This window comes from Scyliorhinus torazame, chromosome 16, assembly GCF_047496885.1.
Source record: "Scyliorhinus torazame isolate Kashiwa2021f chromosome 16, sScyTor2.1, whole genome shotgun sequence".
NCBI lineage: Eukaryota > Metazoa > Chordata > Chondrichthyes > Carcharhiniformes > Scyliorhinidae > Scyliorhinus > Scyliorhinus torazame.
The window spans coordinates 94,364,534-94,379,898 of record NC_092722.1 but is presented as its reverse complement, the minus strand read 5'-3'; the positions used below and the strand labels follow the sequence as shown (position 1 = coordinate 94,379,898).

The 15,365-nt window shown below is 51.2% G+C and overlaps 1 protein-coding gene across 3 annotated transcripts in view; it reads right to left on the bottom strand.

Moving 5' to 3' along the window:
• LOC140392953 (vacuolar protein sorting-associated protein 26A) overlaps positions 1-8,630 on the bottom strand; it is a 227,180-nt gene extending 218,550 nt beyond the window's left edge. For 2 of the 3 annotated variants that reach the window (XM_072478758.1, XM_072478760.1), the window contains exon 1: positions 8,540-8,630. In XM_072478758.1, the coding sequence (XP_072334859.1) occupies positions 8,540-8,542 (3 nt within the window). In that variant the 5' untranslated portion in view covers positions 8,543-8,630. The remainder of the gene's footprint in view (positions 1-8,539) is intronic. The other variant, XM_072478759.1, reaches the window with a different exon arrangement.
• Positions 8,631-15,365: the final 6,735 nt, after the last annotated feature.

Below are 15,365 nucleotides of genomic sequence, written 5' to 3'. Positions count from 1 at the left end.
GTCAAGGGTAGTGAATTCCAGGGTTAGGCCTAGCTGGGGGCTCGCAATATTTGGGGTGTTGGACGAGCCGGGAGTGCAGGAGGCGAAAGAGGCCGGTATTCTGGCCTCTGCGTCCCTGGTAGCCCGGCGAAGGATTCTGCTTCAGTGGAAGGATGTGAGGCCCCCAAGCGTGGAATCCTGGATTAACGACATGGCAGGGTTTATTAAATTGGAGAAGGTGAAATTTGCTTTAAGGGGATTCCGTGCAAGGGTTCTTCAGGCGGTGGCAGCCATTCCTAGACTTCCTAGCGGAACGTTCGGAGATGGTCAGCAGCAACCCGGGAAGGGCGGGGGGGGGTTCGTGTTTAGTAGGGGATGCACTATTGTTTACTGTTTAATGTTTATTTATGCACTTTTGTTCTTGTTGTTTTATTATTTGTGTAAAGGGGAGAGGGGGGGGGGTCTATTTTTCTGCTGTGATAATCTGTGAAAAATTGAATAAAAATTTTTTTTTTTTTTTTTTAAAAGATGATTTTTGGGTTCCCTTTTATATTAACTGTCATTCTATTCTCTTCCCCAGCCTAATTTTCATCTTTAACACCTCTCTTACCTATTGTATTTGAAAGATTCTCACTTGGAAAAATTCACCTGATCTGCAACCCCATCCCCTTTTTTTGTTTCATCACATTCTCTAATTCCCTCATCATCCAGAGTGGTTTTGGTTCTCCTGGCTTTCACCCTTGTTGGATTGTACCAAGCCTGCACCTGAAGCATGTCTTCCTTAAGGTGCTGGTCCCAGTACTGAACCTTGGACAACATCACTGTTCCAATAGGTTTCACAAAGCTTCCAATCTCTAATCCTCTGGAAATAAACAGCAGAGCTTGGTTTGTTTTCTTTCACATTCTCGTTAATCTGTGTCACTACCTTTAGTGATTTGTCTATCGCTACCTCCACAAACCATCTGCTCCTCTACCCCATTTTGGCACTTTCCTACTATTGTATGGTCCTATTACTCGTCCCACCAAACACCACCATCCACAAGTCATACATGCCATCTTGACTTGACATACATAACCATTTATTCACTATTGCTGGTCAAAATTCTAGAATATCTCCCCAAAAGGCATAGGCTGCAGCAGTTCAAGAAGGTGGCAAAACACTTATCAATGTAATTCGGGGTGGGCAATAAATGCTGGCTTTGCCAGTCATTGTTTCTTTTTGTCGCAAGGTCAAAAATCGAGAAACCACCCCCAAAAAAAACATTGTGGGTGTACGTACACCAAATGGACTGCAGCAGGTTCAAGGCGGAGGTTCACCAGCACCATCTCAACGATAGTTAGGGATGAGGAATTGTGCTGGTCTTAGACAAATGGCCACACCTCAAGAACAAATAAAACAAGCACTACCTCATACTGAAAACCATTTGCCAATTAAATGCCCAGTCTACAAGTCTATTAAAGTCTTCCTGTGTTTGGTCATCTTCCTCTATATTAACTACCCAATCTGGTTGTCGTGTTGGGTGTTCTGGTTTACAAACAAGCCAACAATGCTGGAAGTGGTGTAACGCTATTTTATTAACTGTTCAACTATGCTAACATACTGTAAACATGGGTATAAGCAATACCAGCTTAACTGTGGACCCTTTCCTATCACTAGCTTTGGTGAGGCACTTAGCACATGGTGAATGTCTGTGATGCAGGCTGTGAGCTCGGTGCTCTGAGCTGGTTGTTGCTAGAATGAGCGGGAACTCTCCTGTCCCCTGTCTTTATAGTGCTTGTGCTCTCACTGGTGATTGGCTGCGGTGTTATGTATGCTGGTTGGTCCAACTGCATGTCCATCAGTGTGTGTATGTGATTGCACCATAATGTACTGATGCATATTGTGACACTGGTGTCATCTACAGATTTTGAGATTGTACTTCTGATTCGCGAGCCCACAGTGAGCGCCAGTGTTCATTCACCAATCTTTCTGGAAACACCAGCCAGGGTGACTGCTTTCTGCTTTGTCGTCAGCTTGCCATCCATTCTGCTACTTATTCCTGGGATCATTAGTCAGGAGTGTATTATGTGATACCTCATCAAAGACCTTCGGAATATCCAGACAAATTACATGGAGCGCACTCATCATAACTCTGCTTTTGGTTACTTCTTCAAAGAATTCAATAAGATTCTTCAAGCATGATATTCTGTCATTATTGTTGTTCATTATAATTTCAGTTTTTAATGTTTTTCAACTTGGTTTTTGAGAAAAGATTCCATTATTTTTCCTATAACCAGTAAGCTGTAACTGGGTTACAGTTCTCCAGACTTGTTCTCCCATCCGTTTCTATTTACAACAAAATCACATAACTGTCCTTACTCTAGTTTCTGTTAGATATATATTGAACCTCTGCAGTCCATATGCTGTCGGGACACTCAGAGTCCTGTTAGGAAGAGAGTTCCAGGATTTGATCCAGCAACAGTAAAGGAACAGCAATGTATTTCAAAGTCAGGATGGTGCAAGACTTGATAGGACACTTGCAGGTGATGGCGTCCCCAAATATCTGCTGCTCTTGTGCTTGTAGGTGGGAAAAGTGGTAGGTTTGAAATGTGCTGTCGAAGGAGCCTTGATCAGTTACTACAGTGCAGCTTGTATATAGTACACACGGCTGCCACTGTGAATCAGTGGTGGACAGAGTGAAAGCTTAAGGTGCTGGATGAGGTACCAATCAAGCGGGTTGCTTTGTCCTGGCTGGTATCGAGCTTCGAGTGTTGTTGGAGCTGCACTCATATCCTAGCAAGTGGAGAGTATTTCATCACACTCATGCTTGTGTCTTCTAGATGGCATTGGGAGATCAGGACCATAGAATTTCCAGTTTTAGACCTGCTGTTGTAGCTACAATATTTATGTGGCATATTCCAGTTCAGTTTCTGGTCAATGGTAATCCCCAGGATGTTGATAGTGGGGGATTCAGTGATGGTAATGCCATTGAATGTCAAGGGGCGGTGATTAGATTTTGTGTGTTTGAGATGGTCATTGCCTGGCACAAATGTTATTTGTCATTCACCAGCCATGGCCTGAATGTTGTCCAGGTCTTGCTACACTTGGAAACAGACTGTTTCACTTATCTGAAAAGTCATCAGTGCACTGAACATGTTTGCAGATGACTGCACAATCCCCACTTCTGACTTTATGATGGAAGGGAGGTCATTGATGAGGCAGCTGAAGATGGGCCTAGGACACCACCCTGAGGAACTCCTGCAGTGATGTGCTGGAGCTGAGACGATTGATCTTCAACCACCATAACCATCTTCTTTGTACCAGGTATGACTCCAACCAGTGAAGCGTTTCCCCCCTCCATTGTCTCCACTTTTGCTCGGCTCCTTGATGCTACACTCGGAGAAGGGCAGTCACTCTCACTTCCACTCAGCTCTTGAACCAAGGGTGTAATGAGGTCAGGAGCTGAGTGACCCTGGGGGCACCCAATGAGCAAAACTTACTTACTGTGCAGGTGCCATTTGATAGCGCTGTTGATGACACCTTTCATCATTTTGTTGGTGATCGATAGTAGACTGATGGGGTGGTAATTGGAGAGTTGGATTTGTCCTGCTTTGTGTGTACAGGACATACTTTGGCAAATTTCCACATCACTGGATGCCAGCGAGAGAGCTGTATTGGAACAGTTTGGCTAGGGGCACGGCAAGTTCTGGAGCACAGGTCTTGGTACTATTATCGGTATATTATCAGGGCCCATAGCCTTTCCAATATTTGCAGGGGGGCAATCCATCTGACCCAACATTTCATTATCTCCACGTTTGACTAGTTTATCAAATATTATGGTAATTCTATCAAAAATGTTCATTGTATCTTTTTGATCTTTTCCTCACATGTTATGCATGTCCTGTTTGTTTCCATAGTAATTACTGAAGCAAAGTAATTACACAATACGAGTTGATTGATTGTATCCCTTCGTGGCTCATAGAATCATCGCGGTGCAGAAAGCCATTTGGTTGATTGAGTCTGCACTGACCCTCCAAAAGAGCACCACACGTGGGCCTACTCCCCCGCCCTATCCCCGTAACCCCACCTAATCTTTAGGCAATTTAACCTGGCCTCCTAACCTGCACATCTTTGGATTGTGGTAGGAAACCGTAGGACCGGAAGAAACCCACACAGACATGGTGAGAAAGTGTAAACCGGGGACCAATGACTGGAATTGAACCCGGCTTCCTGGCACTGTGCGGCAACAGTGCTAACCACTGTGCCATTGTGCTCCATCCCTAACCTGATATTTGTGTGTCAGTGGAATGAATTCCTGGATAATTTAACCTTGGAATTTCCCAGCCTTCTGATTGTTTCCGAACCTTTTTATATACCCATTTGTCACATTTTCTTTGCCATCTATTCATTTATTTGAATCCACTTCGTCTTTCTCATGAGGGTTTCCAATCCAGGGCAGATTTTCCATGCAACGATCTGTTAACTGCAACTCCTTCTTTATTTTAATTTAACTGGAAGTTCTGCCTTGTCTTCTCTGTCTGGTTTCCCTGAAGATGACTGCCTGACTGACTAAAATTCACTGACCCTTGACCTGCTCTTCACCAACTCTTGAACTGACCTGGGTGGCCTATCAGCACACTCCCATAGGGTCCCACCTTTTACTTGGCAGTAACCAATGTTGGAAAATCCTGTCCCTTAAAAGTTACAATGTCCATAGGCTTCAGACTTACATAGCACATATAGTCATCATGAATTGAATTCCTAACACTTCGGATAAACACCAGAAACAATCAGAAATCTAAGACATTGAACCGCCTGCAAGACAACTACATGGCAAGATTAATATACAGCTAATGCTTGAAAGTAGGAGAAGGGCTGCAGAGGTCTTTGGCACAGTGGTAGTGTCCTATCTCTGGACCAGAAGCTCCAGGTTTAAGTCCAATGCCAGGATTTGTTGACCACAGAAGGAGCATTCAGAACACGATAAAATAGGCTGATAATCAGCTCCGGATCCCTCCCACCACTTCCGCAATATTTCTCACCCGCAGATTATTTCAGTTGTGTCGAACAAAGTAATATGAAGAAACCCAACTTAAAAGGTCTTTGGCTTGACAGAACATAAATCCCTTTGAATTCCTTAAATTACAGCTGTAACTGCAGCCAAACGAAAGAGACATGGTGAATCTATCTAGCTTCATTCCGATCCAACTGGGCATCACCTGCTAAAGCTACAGCATTTCCTGCTCCCACTCAGTCACCTATTAGGCATACTTGGCACTTAGTTACCTTATTGGACAACAATGAAGCATTCAAATCAATTATATGCAAGTTCAAATCCTAGTTTTGCTGTTTGAGAATTTGAATTCACCGAATCACAGAATAATAATGCAGAACAGACCCTTCGGCCCATGAGTCTCCACCGATATATGAAAAACACCTGACCTGTCTACCTAACCCCATAGCCTTGAATGTTATGATGTGCCAAGTGTTCATCCAGGAACTTTTTCAAAGGATGTGAGGCAACCCACCTCTACCACCCTCCCAGGCAGTGTAGTCCAGACATTCACCAACCTCTAAAACATTTATCCTCAAATCCTCCTTAAACCTCCTGTCCCTCACCTTGAACTTGTGTCCCCTCATAACTGACCCTTCAACTAAGAGGAACAGGCCCTATCCACCCTGTCCAAGCCGCTCATAACCTTGTAAACCATGATCTGCTTAACAATCTGGAACTAAATGGGCAGCACAGTTGCACAGTGGGAGCACTGTTGCTTCACAGCTCCAGGGTCCCAGGTTCGATTCCCAGCTTGCGTCACTGTCTGCGTGGACTCTGCACATTCTAATCGTGTCTGTGTGGGTTTCCTCCGGGTGCTCCGGTTTCCACCCACAAGTCCCGAAAAACATGCTGTTAGGTGAATTGGATATTCTGAATTCTCCCTGTGTACTTGAACAGACGCCGGGGCTATGGCAACTAGGACAGGGTACTGAGACATGGAGTGGGGACAGGGGCAACTAGGGGCTTTTCACAGTAACTTCTCTACAGTCTTAACATAAGCCTACTTGTGACAATAATAAAGACTATTATTATTAAAAGGCTGGAATCAGTCAAATAATGAATTGTTGTGTAAAAAAACTAACTCATTCACCGAGACCCCTTTAAGGATGGGGAGGGGGGCACCTGCCTCTGTCTCCAGCCTGGCCTATAATTGAATACTTAATTTTATTTATTTTTAAATTAAAAAAGCAACTTGCAGCCTGGATATGTGGAATAATAAATCCCGAGGAACACAGGGCAGGAATGATAGTTTGATTAAATTGCCCACGGCTGGTCAACATTCTCACCAAGGGCGGCTGTCCGAGCCCAAGGCCGTTTTCCCAACCCAGAACAGCTTTCCCAATCCAAATCCCAGTCCACTGTCCCACTCCCAGTCCCCTCTCCATGTCCCAGTCCCTATCCCCATTCCAAGTCCCAGTCCCAGTCCCTGTCACCACTCCAAGTCCCAGTACCCTGTCCCTGCCCCCACTCCAAGTCCCAGTACCCTGTCGCTGCCCCACTCCAAGTCCCAGTCCCTGACCCCACTCCAAGTCCCAGTACCCATGTCCCTGTCCCCACTCCATGTCCCATTCCCCTGTCCCTACTCCATGTCCCTGTCCCCACTCCATGTCCCAGTACCCTGTAACTGTCCCCACTCCAAACAAAGAACAAAGAACAAACAAAGAAAAGTACAGCACAGGAATAGGCCCTTCGGCCCTTCAGGCCTGTGCCGACCATGCTGCCCGACTAAACTACAATCTTCTACACTTCCTGGGTCCGTATCCCTCTATTCCCATCAGATTCATGTATTTGTCAAGATGCCCCTTAAATGCCACTATCGTCCCTGCTTCCACCACCTCCTTCGGTAGCGAGTTCCAGGCACCCGCTACCCAGTGTAAAAAAACTTGCCTCGTACATCTACTCTAAACCTTGCCCTTCACACCTTAAACCTATGCCCCTCTACCCTGGGGAAAAGCCTGACTATCCACTCTGTCTTATGCCCCTCATAATTTTGTAGACCTCTATCAGATCACCCCTCAACCTCCGTCGTTCCAGTGAGAACAAACAGAGTTTACTCAACCGCTCCTCATTGCTAATGCCCTCCATACCAGGCAACATTCTGGTAAATCTCTTCTGCACCCTCTCTAAAGCCTCCACATCCCACATCCTTCTGGTAGTGTGGTGACCAGAATTGAACACTGTCCCAATACCCTGTAACTGTCCCCACTCCATGTCCCAGTCCCTGTCCCCACTCCAAGTCCCAGTTCCAAGTCCCAGTTCCAAGTCCCAGTTCCAAGTCCCAGTTCCAAGTCCCAGTTCCAAGTCCCAGTTCCAAGTCCCAGTTCCAAGTCCCAGTTCCAAGTCCCAGTTCCAAGTCCCAGTTCCAAGTCCCAGTTCCAAGTCCCAGTTCCAAGTCCCAGTTCCAAGTCCCAGTACCCTGTCCCAGTACCCTGTCCCAGTACCCTGTCCCAGTACCCTGCCCCCACTCCAAGTCCCAGTACCCTGCCCCCACTCCAAGTCCCAGTACCCTGCCCCCACTCCAAGTCCCAGTACCCTGCCCCCACTCCAAGTCCCAGTACCCTGCCCCCACTCCAAGTCCCAGTACCCTGCCCCCACTCCAAGTCCCAGTACCCTGCCCCCACTCCAAGTCCCAGTACCCTGCCCCCACTCCAAGTCCCAGTACCCTGCCCCCACTCCAAGTCCCAGTACCCTGCCCCCACTCCAAGTCCCAGTACCCTGCCCCCACTCCAAGTCCCAGTACCCTGCCCCCACTCCAAGTCCCAGTACCCTGCCCCCACTCCAAGTCCCAGTACCCTGCCCCCACTCCAAGTCCCAGTACCCTGCCCCCACTCCAAGTCCCAGTACCCTGCCCCCACTCCAAGTCCCAGTACCCTGCCCCCACTCCACGTCCCAGTACCCTGTCCCCACTCCACGTCCCAGTACCCTGTCCCCACTCCACGTCCCAGTACCCTGCCCCCACTCCAAGTCCCAGTACCCTGCCCCCACTCCACGTCCCAGTACCCTGTCCCCACTCCACGTCCCAGTACCCTGCCCCCACTCCAAGTCCCAGTACCCTGCCCCCACTCCACGTCCCAGTACCCTGTCCCCACTCCACGTCCCAGTACCCTGCCCCCACTCCACGTCCCAGTACCCTGCCCCCACTCCAAGTCCCAGTACCCTGCCCCCACTCCACGTCCCAGTACCCTGTCCCCACTCCACGTCCCAGTACCCTGCCCCCACTCCACGTCCCAGTACCCACTCCAGGTCCCAGTCCAAAACACCTTATTCCCCATGATACAATCCTCAGGATAATCTCTCAATCCCTCAGCAATTTCCCCCACACTGGATTATTCTTCAATTCACAGTGTCCATTAAGTGTGGGAGACCTTCCCCGACCCGCCTGGATCGTATCCGCTGGAACAGGATCTATTGGAACAAGCCGGGGCCTCACTCTCTGTCTCTGTCTCTCCCTCACTCTCTGTCTCTGTCTCTCACTCACTCTCTTTGTGTTTGTCTATTATTTTATTTCTCTTTATTACACTCACCATTTCTCCGTTTCTCTTCTCGCGGCCTCTGATACTCACGTGATCCAATTAAAGGGCCAGGCTCAGTCACATGACTGGCTCTTAAAGGGACAGAGCGCTCTTAATCCCGCCCTTCACAGAAACACTGATCTCCAGGCTGCTCTTTGCTTTTTCTTTTTTTTTAAATATATTTATTAAAGTTTTTTAACACAATTTTTCTCCCTGACAAACAATAATTCACCCCTGCCTCGACCCTCGGTACAGCCGCAAGTACTCCGACCTCCGCCGGTTCGTCACTACACTCGCCATCGGGGCTCTGTAAAGGAGCTTAACCCAATTGATAAACCCTACCCAAACCCAAACCTACGCAGCACCTCCCAGAGATACTCCCACTCTACTCGGTCAAAGGCCTTCTCCGCGTCCATAGCTGCCACTATCTCCGCCTCTCCCTCCTCCGATGGCATCATTATCACGTTTAAAAAAATATATATATATTTATTAAAGTTTTTTAACACACTTTTTCTCCCTTACAAACAAGAACCCCCCCCCCCCCCCCCACCCGTAACAAAAAAAACGAGAAATTGCGCAGAGCAAGATATATACATGGCAAAATGATATATTTACACAGCTTTGTACACTGGCCCTCACCCATACGTGCCAGTTTCCCCAACCCTTCATGTTATCTCTTGCTCATCCACCCTCCCAGGCAGTCCCCCCTTCCCCCCCCCCCTCCCAGGACATCCCCTCCACCCGCCCCCCCCCCCCCCCCCAAGGTTGCTGCTGCTGCTGACCGACCTTCCTCCAACGCTCCGCGAGATAGTCTAGGAACGGTTGCCACCGCCTGTAGAATCCCTGGGCAGACCCTCTCAAGGCAAACTTAATCCTCTCCAACATTATGAACCCAGCCATATCATTTATCCATGCCTCCAGGCTGGGGGGCTTCGCCTCCTTCCACATTAGCAAGATCCTTCGCCGGGCTACTAGGGACGCAAAGGCCAGAATGCCGGCCTCTTTCGCCTCCTGCACTCTCGGTTCGTCCACTACTCCAAATATTGCTAGCCCCCAGCTTGGCTTGACCCGGAGTTTCACCACCTGAGATATTGCTCCCGCCACTCCTCTCCAGAACCCCTCCAGTGCCGGGCATGACCAAAACATATGGACATGGTTCGCCAGGCTCCCTGAGCACCTTCCACATCTGTCCTCCTTCCACATCTGTCCTCTACCCCAAAGAACCTACTCAACCTCGCCCCCGTCAAGTGCGCTCTGTGGACCACCTTAAATTGTATCAGGCTGAGCCTGGCACACGAGGAGGAATTAACCCTACCTAGGGCATCAGCCCACAGACCTTCCTCGATCTCCTCCCCCAGCTCCTCCTCCCATTTACCCTTCAACTCTTCTACCAGCGCTGCCCCCTCTTCTTTCAACTCCTGGTGTGTTTCTGACACCTTGCCCTCCCCGACCCATACACCCGAGATCACCCTATCTTGAACTTCTTGTGCCGGGAGCAACGGGAATTCCCTCACCTGTCGCCTCACAAAAGCCCTCACCTGCATATATCTAAAGGCATTTCCCGGGGGTAACTCGAACTTCTCCTCCAGTGCCCCGAGGCTCGCAAACGTCCCGTCGATGAACAGGTCCCCCATTCTTCCAATCCCCGCCCGATGCCAGCTCTGGAACCCCCCGTCCATCTTCCCCGGGACAAACCGGTGGTTTCCCCTGATCTCATTATCACGTTTAAGAGCCCGCTGCACATTGGTGTTTATTTGCCTGCCCGTTACAAATCCCGTCTGGTCCTCGTGGATTACCCCCGGGACACTGTCCTCGATCCTCGTGGCCAGCACTTTTGCCAGCAACTTTGCACCCACATTGAGGAGCGAGATCGGCCTGTACGATCCACATTGCAGTGGGTCCTTGTCCCGCTTTAGGATCAAACAAATTGTCGCTTCCGACATTGTCGGGGGCAGGGTCCCCTCCTCTCTTGCCTCATTAAAGGTCCTCACCAGTAGCGGGGCCAACAGGTCTGCGTACTTCCTGTAGAACTCCACCGGGAATCCGTCCGGTCCCGGGGCCTTCCCCGCCTGCATGCTCCCCAAACCCTTGCTCAGCTCCTCCAACCCAATTGGTGCCCCCAAACCAGCCACCTCTTGCTCCTCCACCCTCGGGAATCTCAGCTGATCTAGGAATCGTCTCATCCCCGCTGGGGGCTGGGATCTGTACAGCTCTTCATAAAAGGCCTTGAATACCTCGTTTATTTTCGTCGCACTCCGAACCGTGGCTCCCCTTCCATCTTTGACACCCCTATTTCCCTCGCTGCCATCCTCTTACGGAGCTGGTGTGCCAGCATCCGACTAGCCTTTTCCCCATACTCGTAGGTCGCCCCCTGCGCTTTCCTCCACTGTGCCTCCGCCTTCCCTGTGGTCAACAGGTCAAACTCCGTCTGGAGCCGTCGTCTTTCCCCAAGTAATCTTTCCTCCGGGGCATCTGCGTATCTCCTGTCCACTCTCAAAATCTCCCCCACTAACCTCTCCTTTTCCACACCCTCTGTCTTCTCCCTATGAGCCCTAATGGAAATTAGCTCTCCCCTGATCACCGCCTTCAACGCCTCCCATACCACCCCCACCCGCACCACCCCGTTGTCGTTGGCCTCCAAATACCTTTCGATACACCCCCTCACCTTCCCACACACCACCTCGTCCGCCAGCAGTCCCACATCCAGCCACCACAACGGGCGTTGGTCCCTCTCCTCTCCCAGCTCCAGTTCCACTCAGTGCGGGGCATGGTCCGAAACGGCTATAGCCGAATACTCCGTCCCCTCCACCCTCGGGATGAGCGCCCTACCCAGAACAAAAAAATCTATCCGGGAGTAGGCTTTGTGTACATGGGAGAAGAAAGAAAATTCCCTGGCCTGCGGCCTTGCAAACCGCCATGGGTCCACTCCCCCCATCTGATCCATAAACCCCCTAAGTACCTTGGCCACCGCCGGCCTCTTTCCAGTCCTTGATTTGGAGCGGTCCAGTGCTGGATCCAGCACTGTATTGAAGTCCCCTCCCATTATCAGGCCTCCTATCTCCAGGTCCGGAATGCGCCCCAACATGCGCTTCATGAATCCTGCATCATCCCAGTTCGGGGCGTATACGTTTACCAACACCACCCACGTCCCTTGCAGCCTACTGCTCACCATTACATATCGCCCTCCATTGTCCGCTACAATAGTCTTGGCCTCAAATGACACCCGCTTTCCCACCAATATTGCCACCCCTCTATTCTTCGCGTCCAGTCCCGAGTGGAATACCTGTCCTACCCATCCCTTTCTTAGCCTGACCTGGTCCGCCACCTTCAGGTGTGTCTCTTGGAGCATGGCCACGTCCGCCTTCAGTCCCTTTAAGTGCGCGAACACTCGAGCCCTCTTCACCGGCCCATTCAGGCCCCTCACATTCCACGTTATCAGCCGGATTGGAGGGGCTCTCACCCCCCCACGCCCGGCCGACTAGCCATCTCCTTTTCCGGGCCAGTCCCGTGTCCACGCCTCCCTCACCCTCCAGTCCCCCAGAGGAGGACCCCCGTCCCGGCCACCTCTTCTGTGTCCCATTCCCTTTCGGCCCGTGCAGCAGCAACCCTTTCCCCCCCCCTTTCCGCCCTCCCCTCCCCCCCGCTAGACCCCTGTCTAGCTTTTTTGCTCCCCCCTTGTCACTCCCGTAAGTCAGGTGACGCCTGCTGACCCCCGCTTCCCCAGCCGTCCCATTGACCTCCCCGCGTGGGAGTCTCCCAATCCATCTGCATTCCTTCGTTCCCCTTCCCGCCTTTCCAAAGCCCGCTCCGCTCCCTCTGGCGCAGCTCCTTACGCGGCCTTGTCCCTCTCCCCCAGCCCATGTAACATTTCCTGCGCGTGATTGACCCCCTATATACAACAACCATCACATATCAAACCCCAAAACATCCTCCCCACCCTCACAAACCCTTAGTTAGAGTCCAACTTTTCGGCTTGTACAAAGGTCCACACCTCTTCAGGCGTTTCAAAGTAATAGTGTTGGCCCTTGTATGTGACCCACAGTCGCGCTGGCTGCAGCATTCCGAATTTCACTTCTTTCCGGTACAACGCCGCTTTGGCCCGGTTGAAACCCGCTCTCTGCTTTGCAACCTCCGTGCTCCAGTCCGGGTATATTCGTAACTCTGCATTGTCCCACTTACTGCTCCACTCCTTCTTGGCCCATCTCAGGACCCACTCTCTGTCCGTGAACCGGTGGAACCTCACCACCATCGCCCTTGGCGGCTCATTTGCCTGGGGCTTCTCCGCCAGCACCCGATGTGCCCCGTCCAACTCCAGCGGCCTCGAAGGGGCCTTCGTGCCCATCATCGCCTCGTGCATCGTGCTCGCGTATGCCCCGGCATCAGCCCCCTCAACTCCCTCAGGGAGACCCAGGATTCGCAGATTCTTTCTCCTCGACCTGTTCTCCAGGTCTTCGAGTCTTCCCGCCCACCTCTTGTGTAGCGCCTCGTTCTGCTCCACTCTCACCGCCAGGCCCACGAGCTCGTCCTCGTTCTGACTGACTCTTTTCTGTACCTCCTGGATCTTAGCTTCGTGGGCCTTCTGGGTGATCCCGAGTCCTTCAATTGCCGAAAGCATAGGCGGCAACATCTCCTTGCGCATCTCCCCGCGCTGCTCCTCGAAGCAGTGCTTGATGAACTCCTGCAGCTCCCCTTTGTCCCTGGCCGCCGCCATTTTGTTTTCTTTCCCTCGCTTCTCCCGTTGCTCCAGTGCCGCTCCTTTGGCCGTTACACTTCTGGTCCATTTCATAGAAGTTGGAGGGGGACCTCTCTCTTCCCTTCCCCACGGGCTGCGTGAAAAAAAAAAAAGTTCCGTTCGGGCTCCTCTAACGAGTCCGAAAGTCCGTGGTAGTGGGAGCTGCCGAATCGTGCGGCTTAGATCCGCATAGCCGCAACCGGAAGTCGAGAGGGAATCCTTTTGGCAGTGTTTGCTTCACCAGTCTGCCCCAAAAAGTCTATGGAAACTCCTGAAAAAGGTCTGGGAGTTCGTTCCAGATGGGAGCTGCCGAATGCGCGACCGACTCCTCCATGGCCGCCACCGGAAGCCTCGTCCCTGCTTCTTCAATGGCCTTGGTAGATCTTTTCACGGTTGTTCCCTCTGCTGCTAGAATTCACCTTTGATAGAGTCAAGTCAGATTGCAGCTTTAAGCTTGCCCTTCCCCTGCCTGCATGCTGGAAGAGGCCCTGTTTATCCTGTTGCAGCCAAATCTTTTACTGTTTCTGCCGGGTCTGGTAGCCAAAAGACATAACATTCCTGGGGGACACTGTCAGGGGAATGCTGCAGTCTTCTTCCCACACCGGGAAATGTCAAACAAATGCTGTGGGGGCCCTGTAAAAGAGCCCAAAAGTCCGTTCCAAGCGGGAGCTACCGAATATGCGACTAGCTGTGCATAGCCGCACCCGGAAGTCGCTCTTTGCTTTTTCAACCCAGCAACTCGCGTTCAGCAATGTGTGAGGTTAAAATCCCAAACTCCTCTCCAGCTCTTAGACGCGCAAAGTGTGTGAGGAGGAGGGGGCGGATTTACACAAAGTGTGAGGAGGAGTGGGGCTGATGGAGGGGGATTTACACAAAGTGTGTTAGGAGGATAGGGCGTGATGGTTGGGGGGCGGGGGGCATTCACACAAAGGAGGAGTGGGCCTGAATGGGTGAGTTTATACAAAGGGCGTGATTCTCCAGAAAGATTTCTAAGTGTGGTAGCGAGCGGGAACTGGCGCTCAGCCTAGCAAGGCCAGCAACACTATTCAGCGTTAATTGGCCAACTTAATTGGTGTTAAGGATAAGATCCTGGCATGGATAAAGGATTGACTGACTGGCAGAAGGCAGAGAGTGGGGGTAAAGGGGTCTTTTTCAGGATGGCATCCGGTGACTAGTGATGTACCTCGGGGGTCAGGAACTGAAGTTTGCAGATGATACAACAATCTGTAGAGGAGCAGGTACCGCCCGGAGAACACCTGCACTGACCCTCGCAACCTGAGAAACCCCGCCATGTCATTGACCCAAGCCTCCACGCTTGCGGGTTTCGCGTCCCTCCACATTAACGAGAGCCTTCTCTGGGCTACCAAGGAGGCAAAGGCCAAGACTCCGGCCTCTTTCGACTCCTGCACTCCCGGATCATCCAATACCCCAAATATCGCGATCCCCCAGCTCGGTTTCACCCGAGTGTCCAAGACCTTGGACGTAGCCTTTGCAAAGCCCTTCCAAAATTCCTTAAACGCCGGGCATGTCCAGAACATATGGGCATGGTTTGCTGGGCTCAATGAACACCTCACGCACCTGTCCTCTACCCCAAAAAACCTACTCATTCTCGCCCTTGTCATATGCGCACGTTGCACCACTTTAAACTGTATTAGGCTAACCTGGCGCAAGATGAGGAGGAATTGACCCTGCCCAGGGCATCAGCCCACAGGCCCTCATCCAGCTCCTCCCCCAGCACCTCCTCCCATTTGCCCTTCAGTTCTTCCACCGAGCCTCCTCCGCCTCCTGCAGCTCCTGGTATATGTCCGATACTTTGCCATCCCCCACCCACACCCCCGAGACCACCCTGTCCTGTATCCTCTGGGCAGGCAGCAGCGGAAATGCCCCCACCTGTTTTTTCACAAATGCCTGAACCTGCATGTACCTTTGGTATTTCCGGGAGTAGCCCAAATTTCTCCTCCAGCGCCCTCAGACTGGCAAAAGTCCCATCGATAAACAAATCCCCCATCCTTCTGATTCCCGCCCTGTGCCAGCCTAGGAACCCACCGTCTATCCTACCTGGAACAAACCTGTGGTTGTTCTGTATCAGGGTCCAAACTGAGGCCC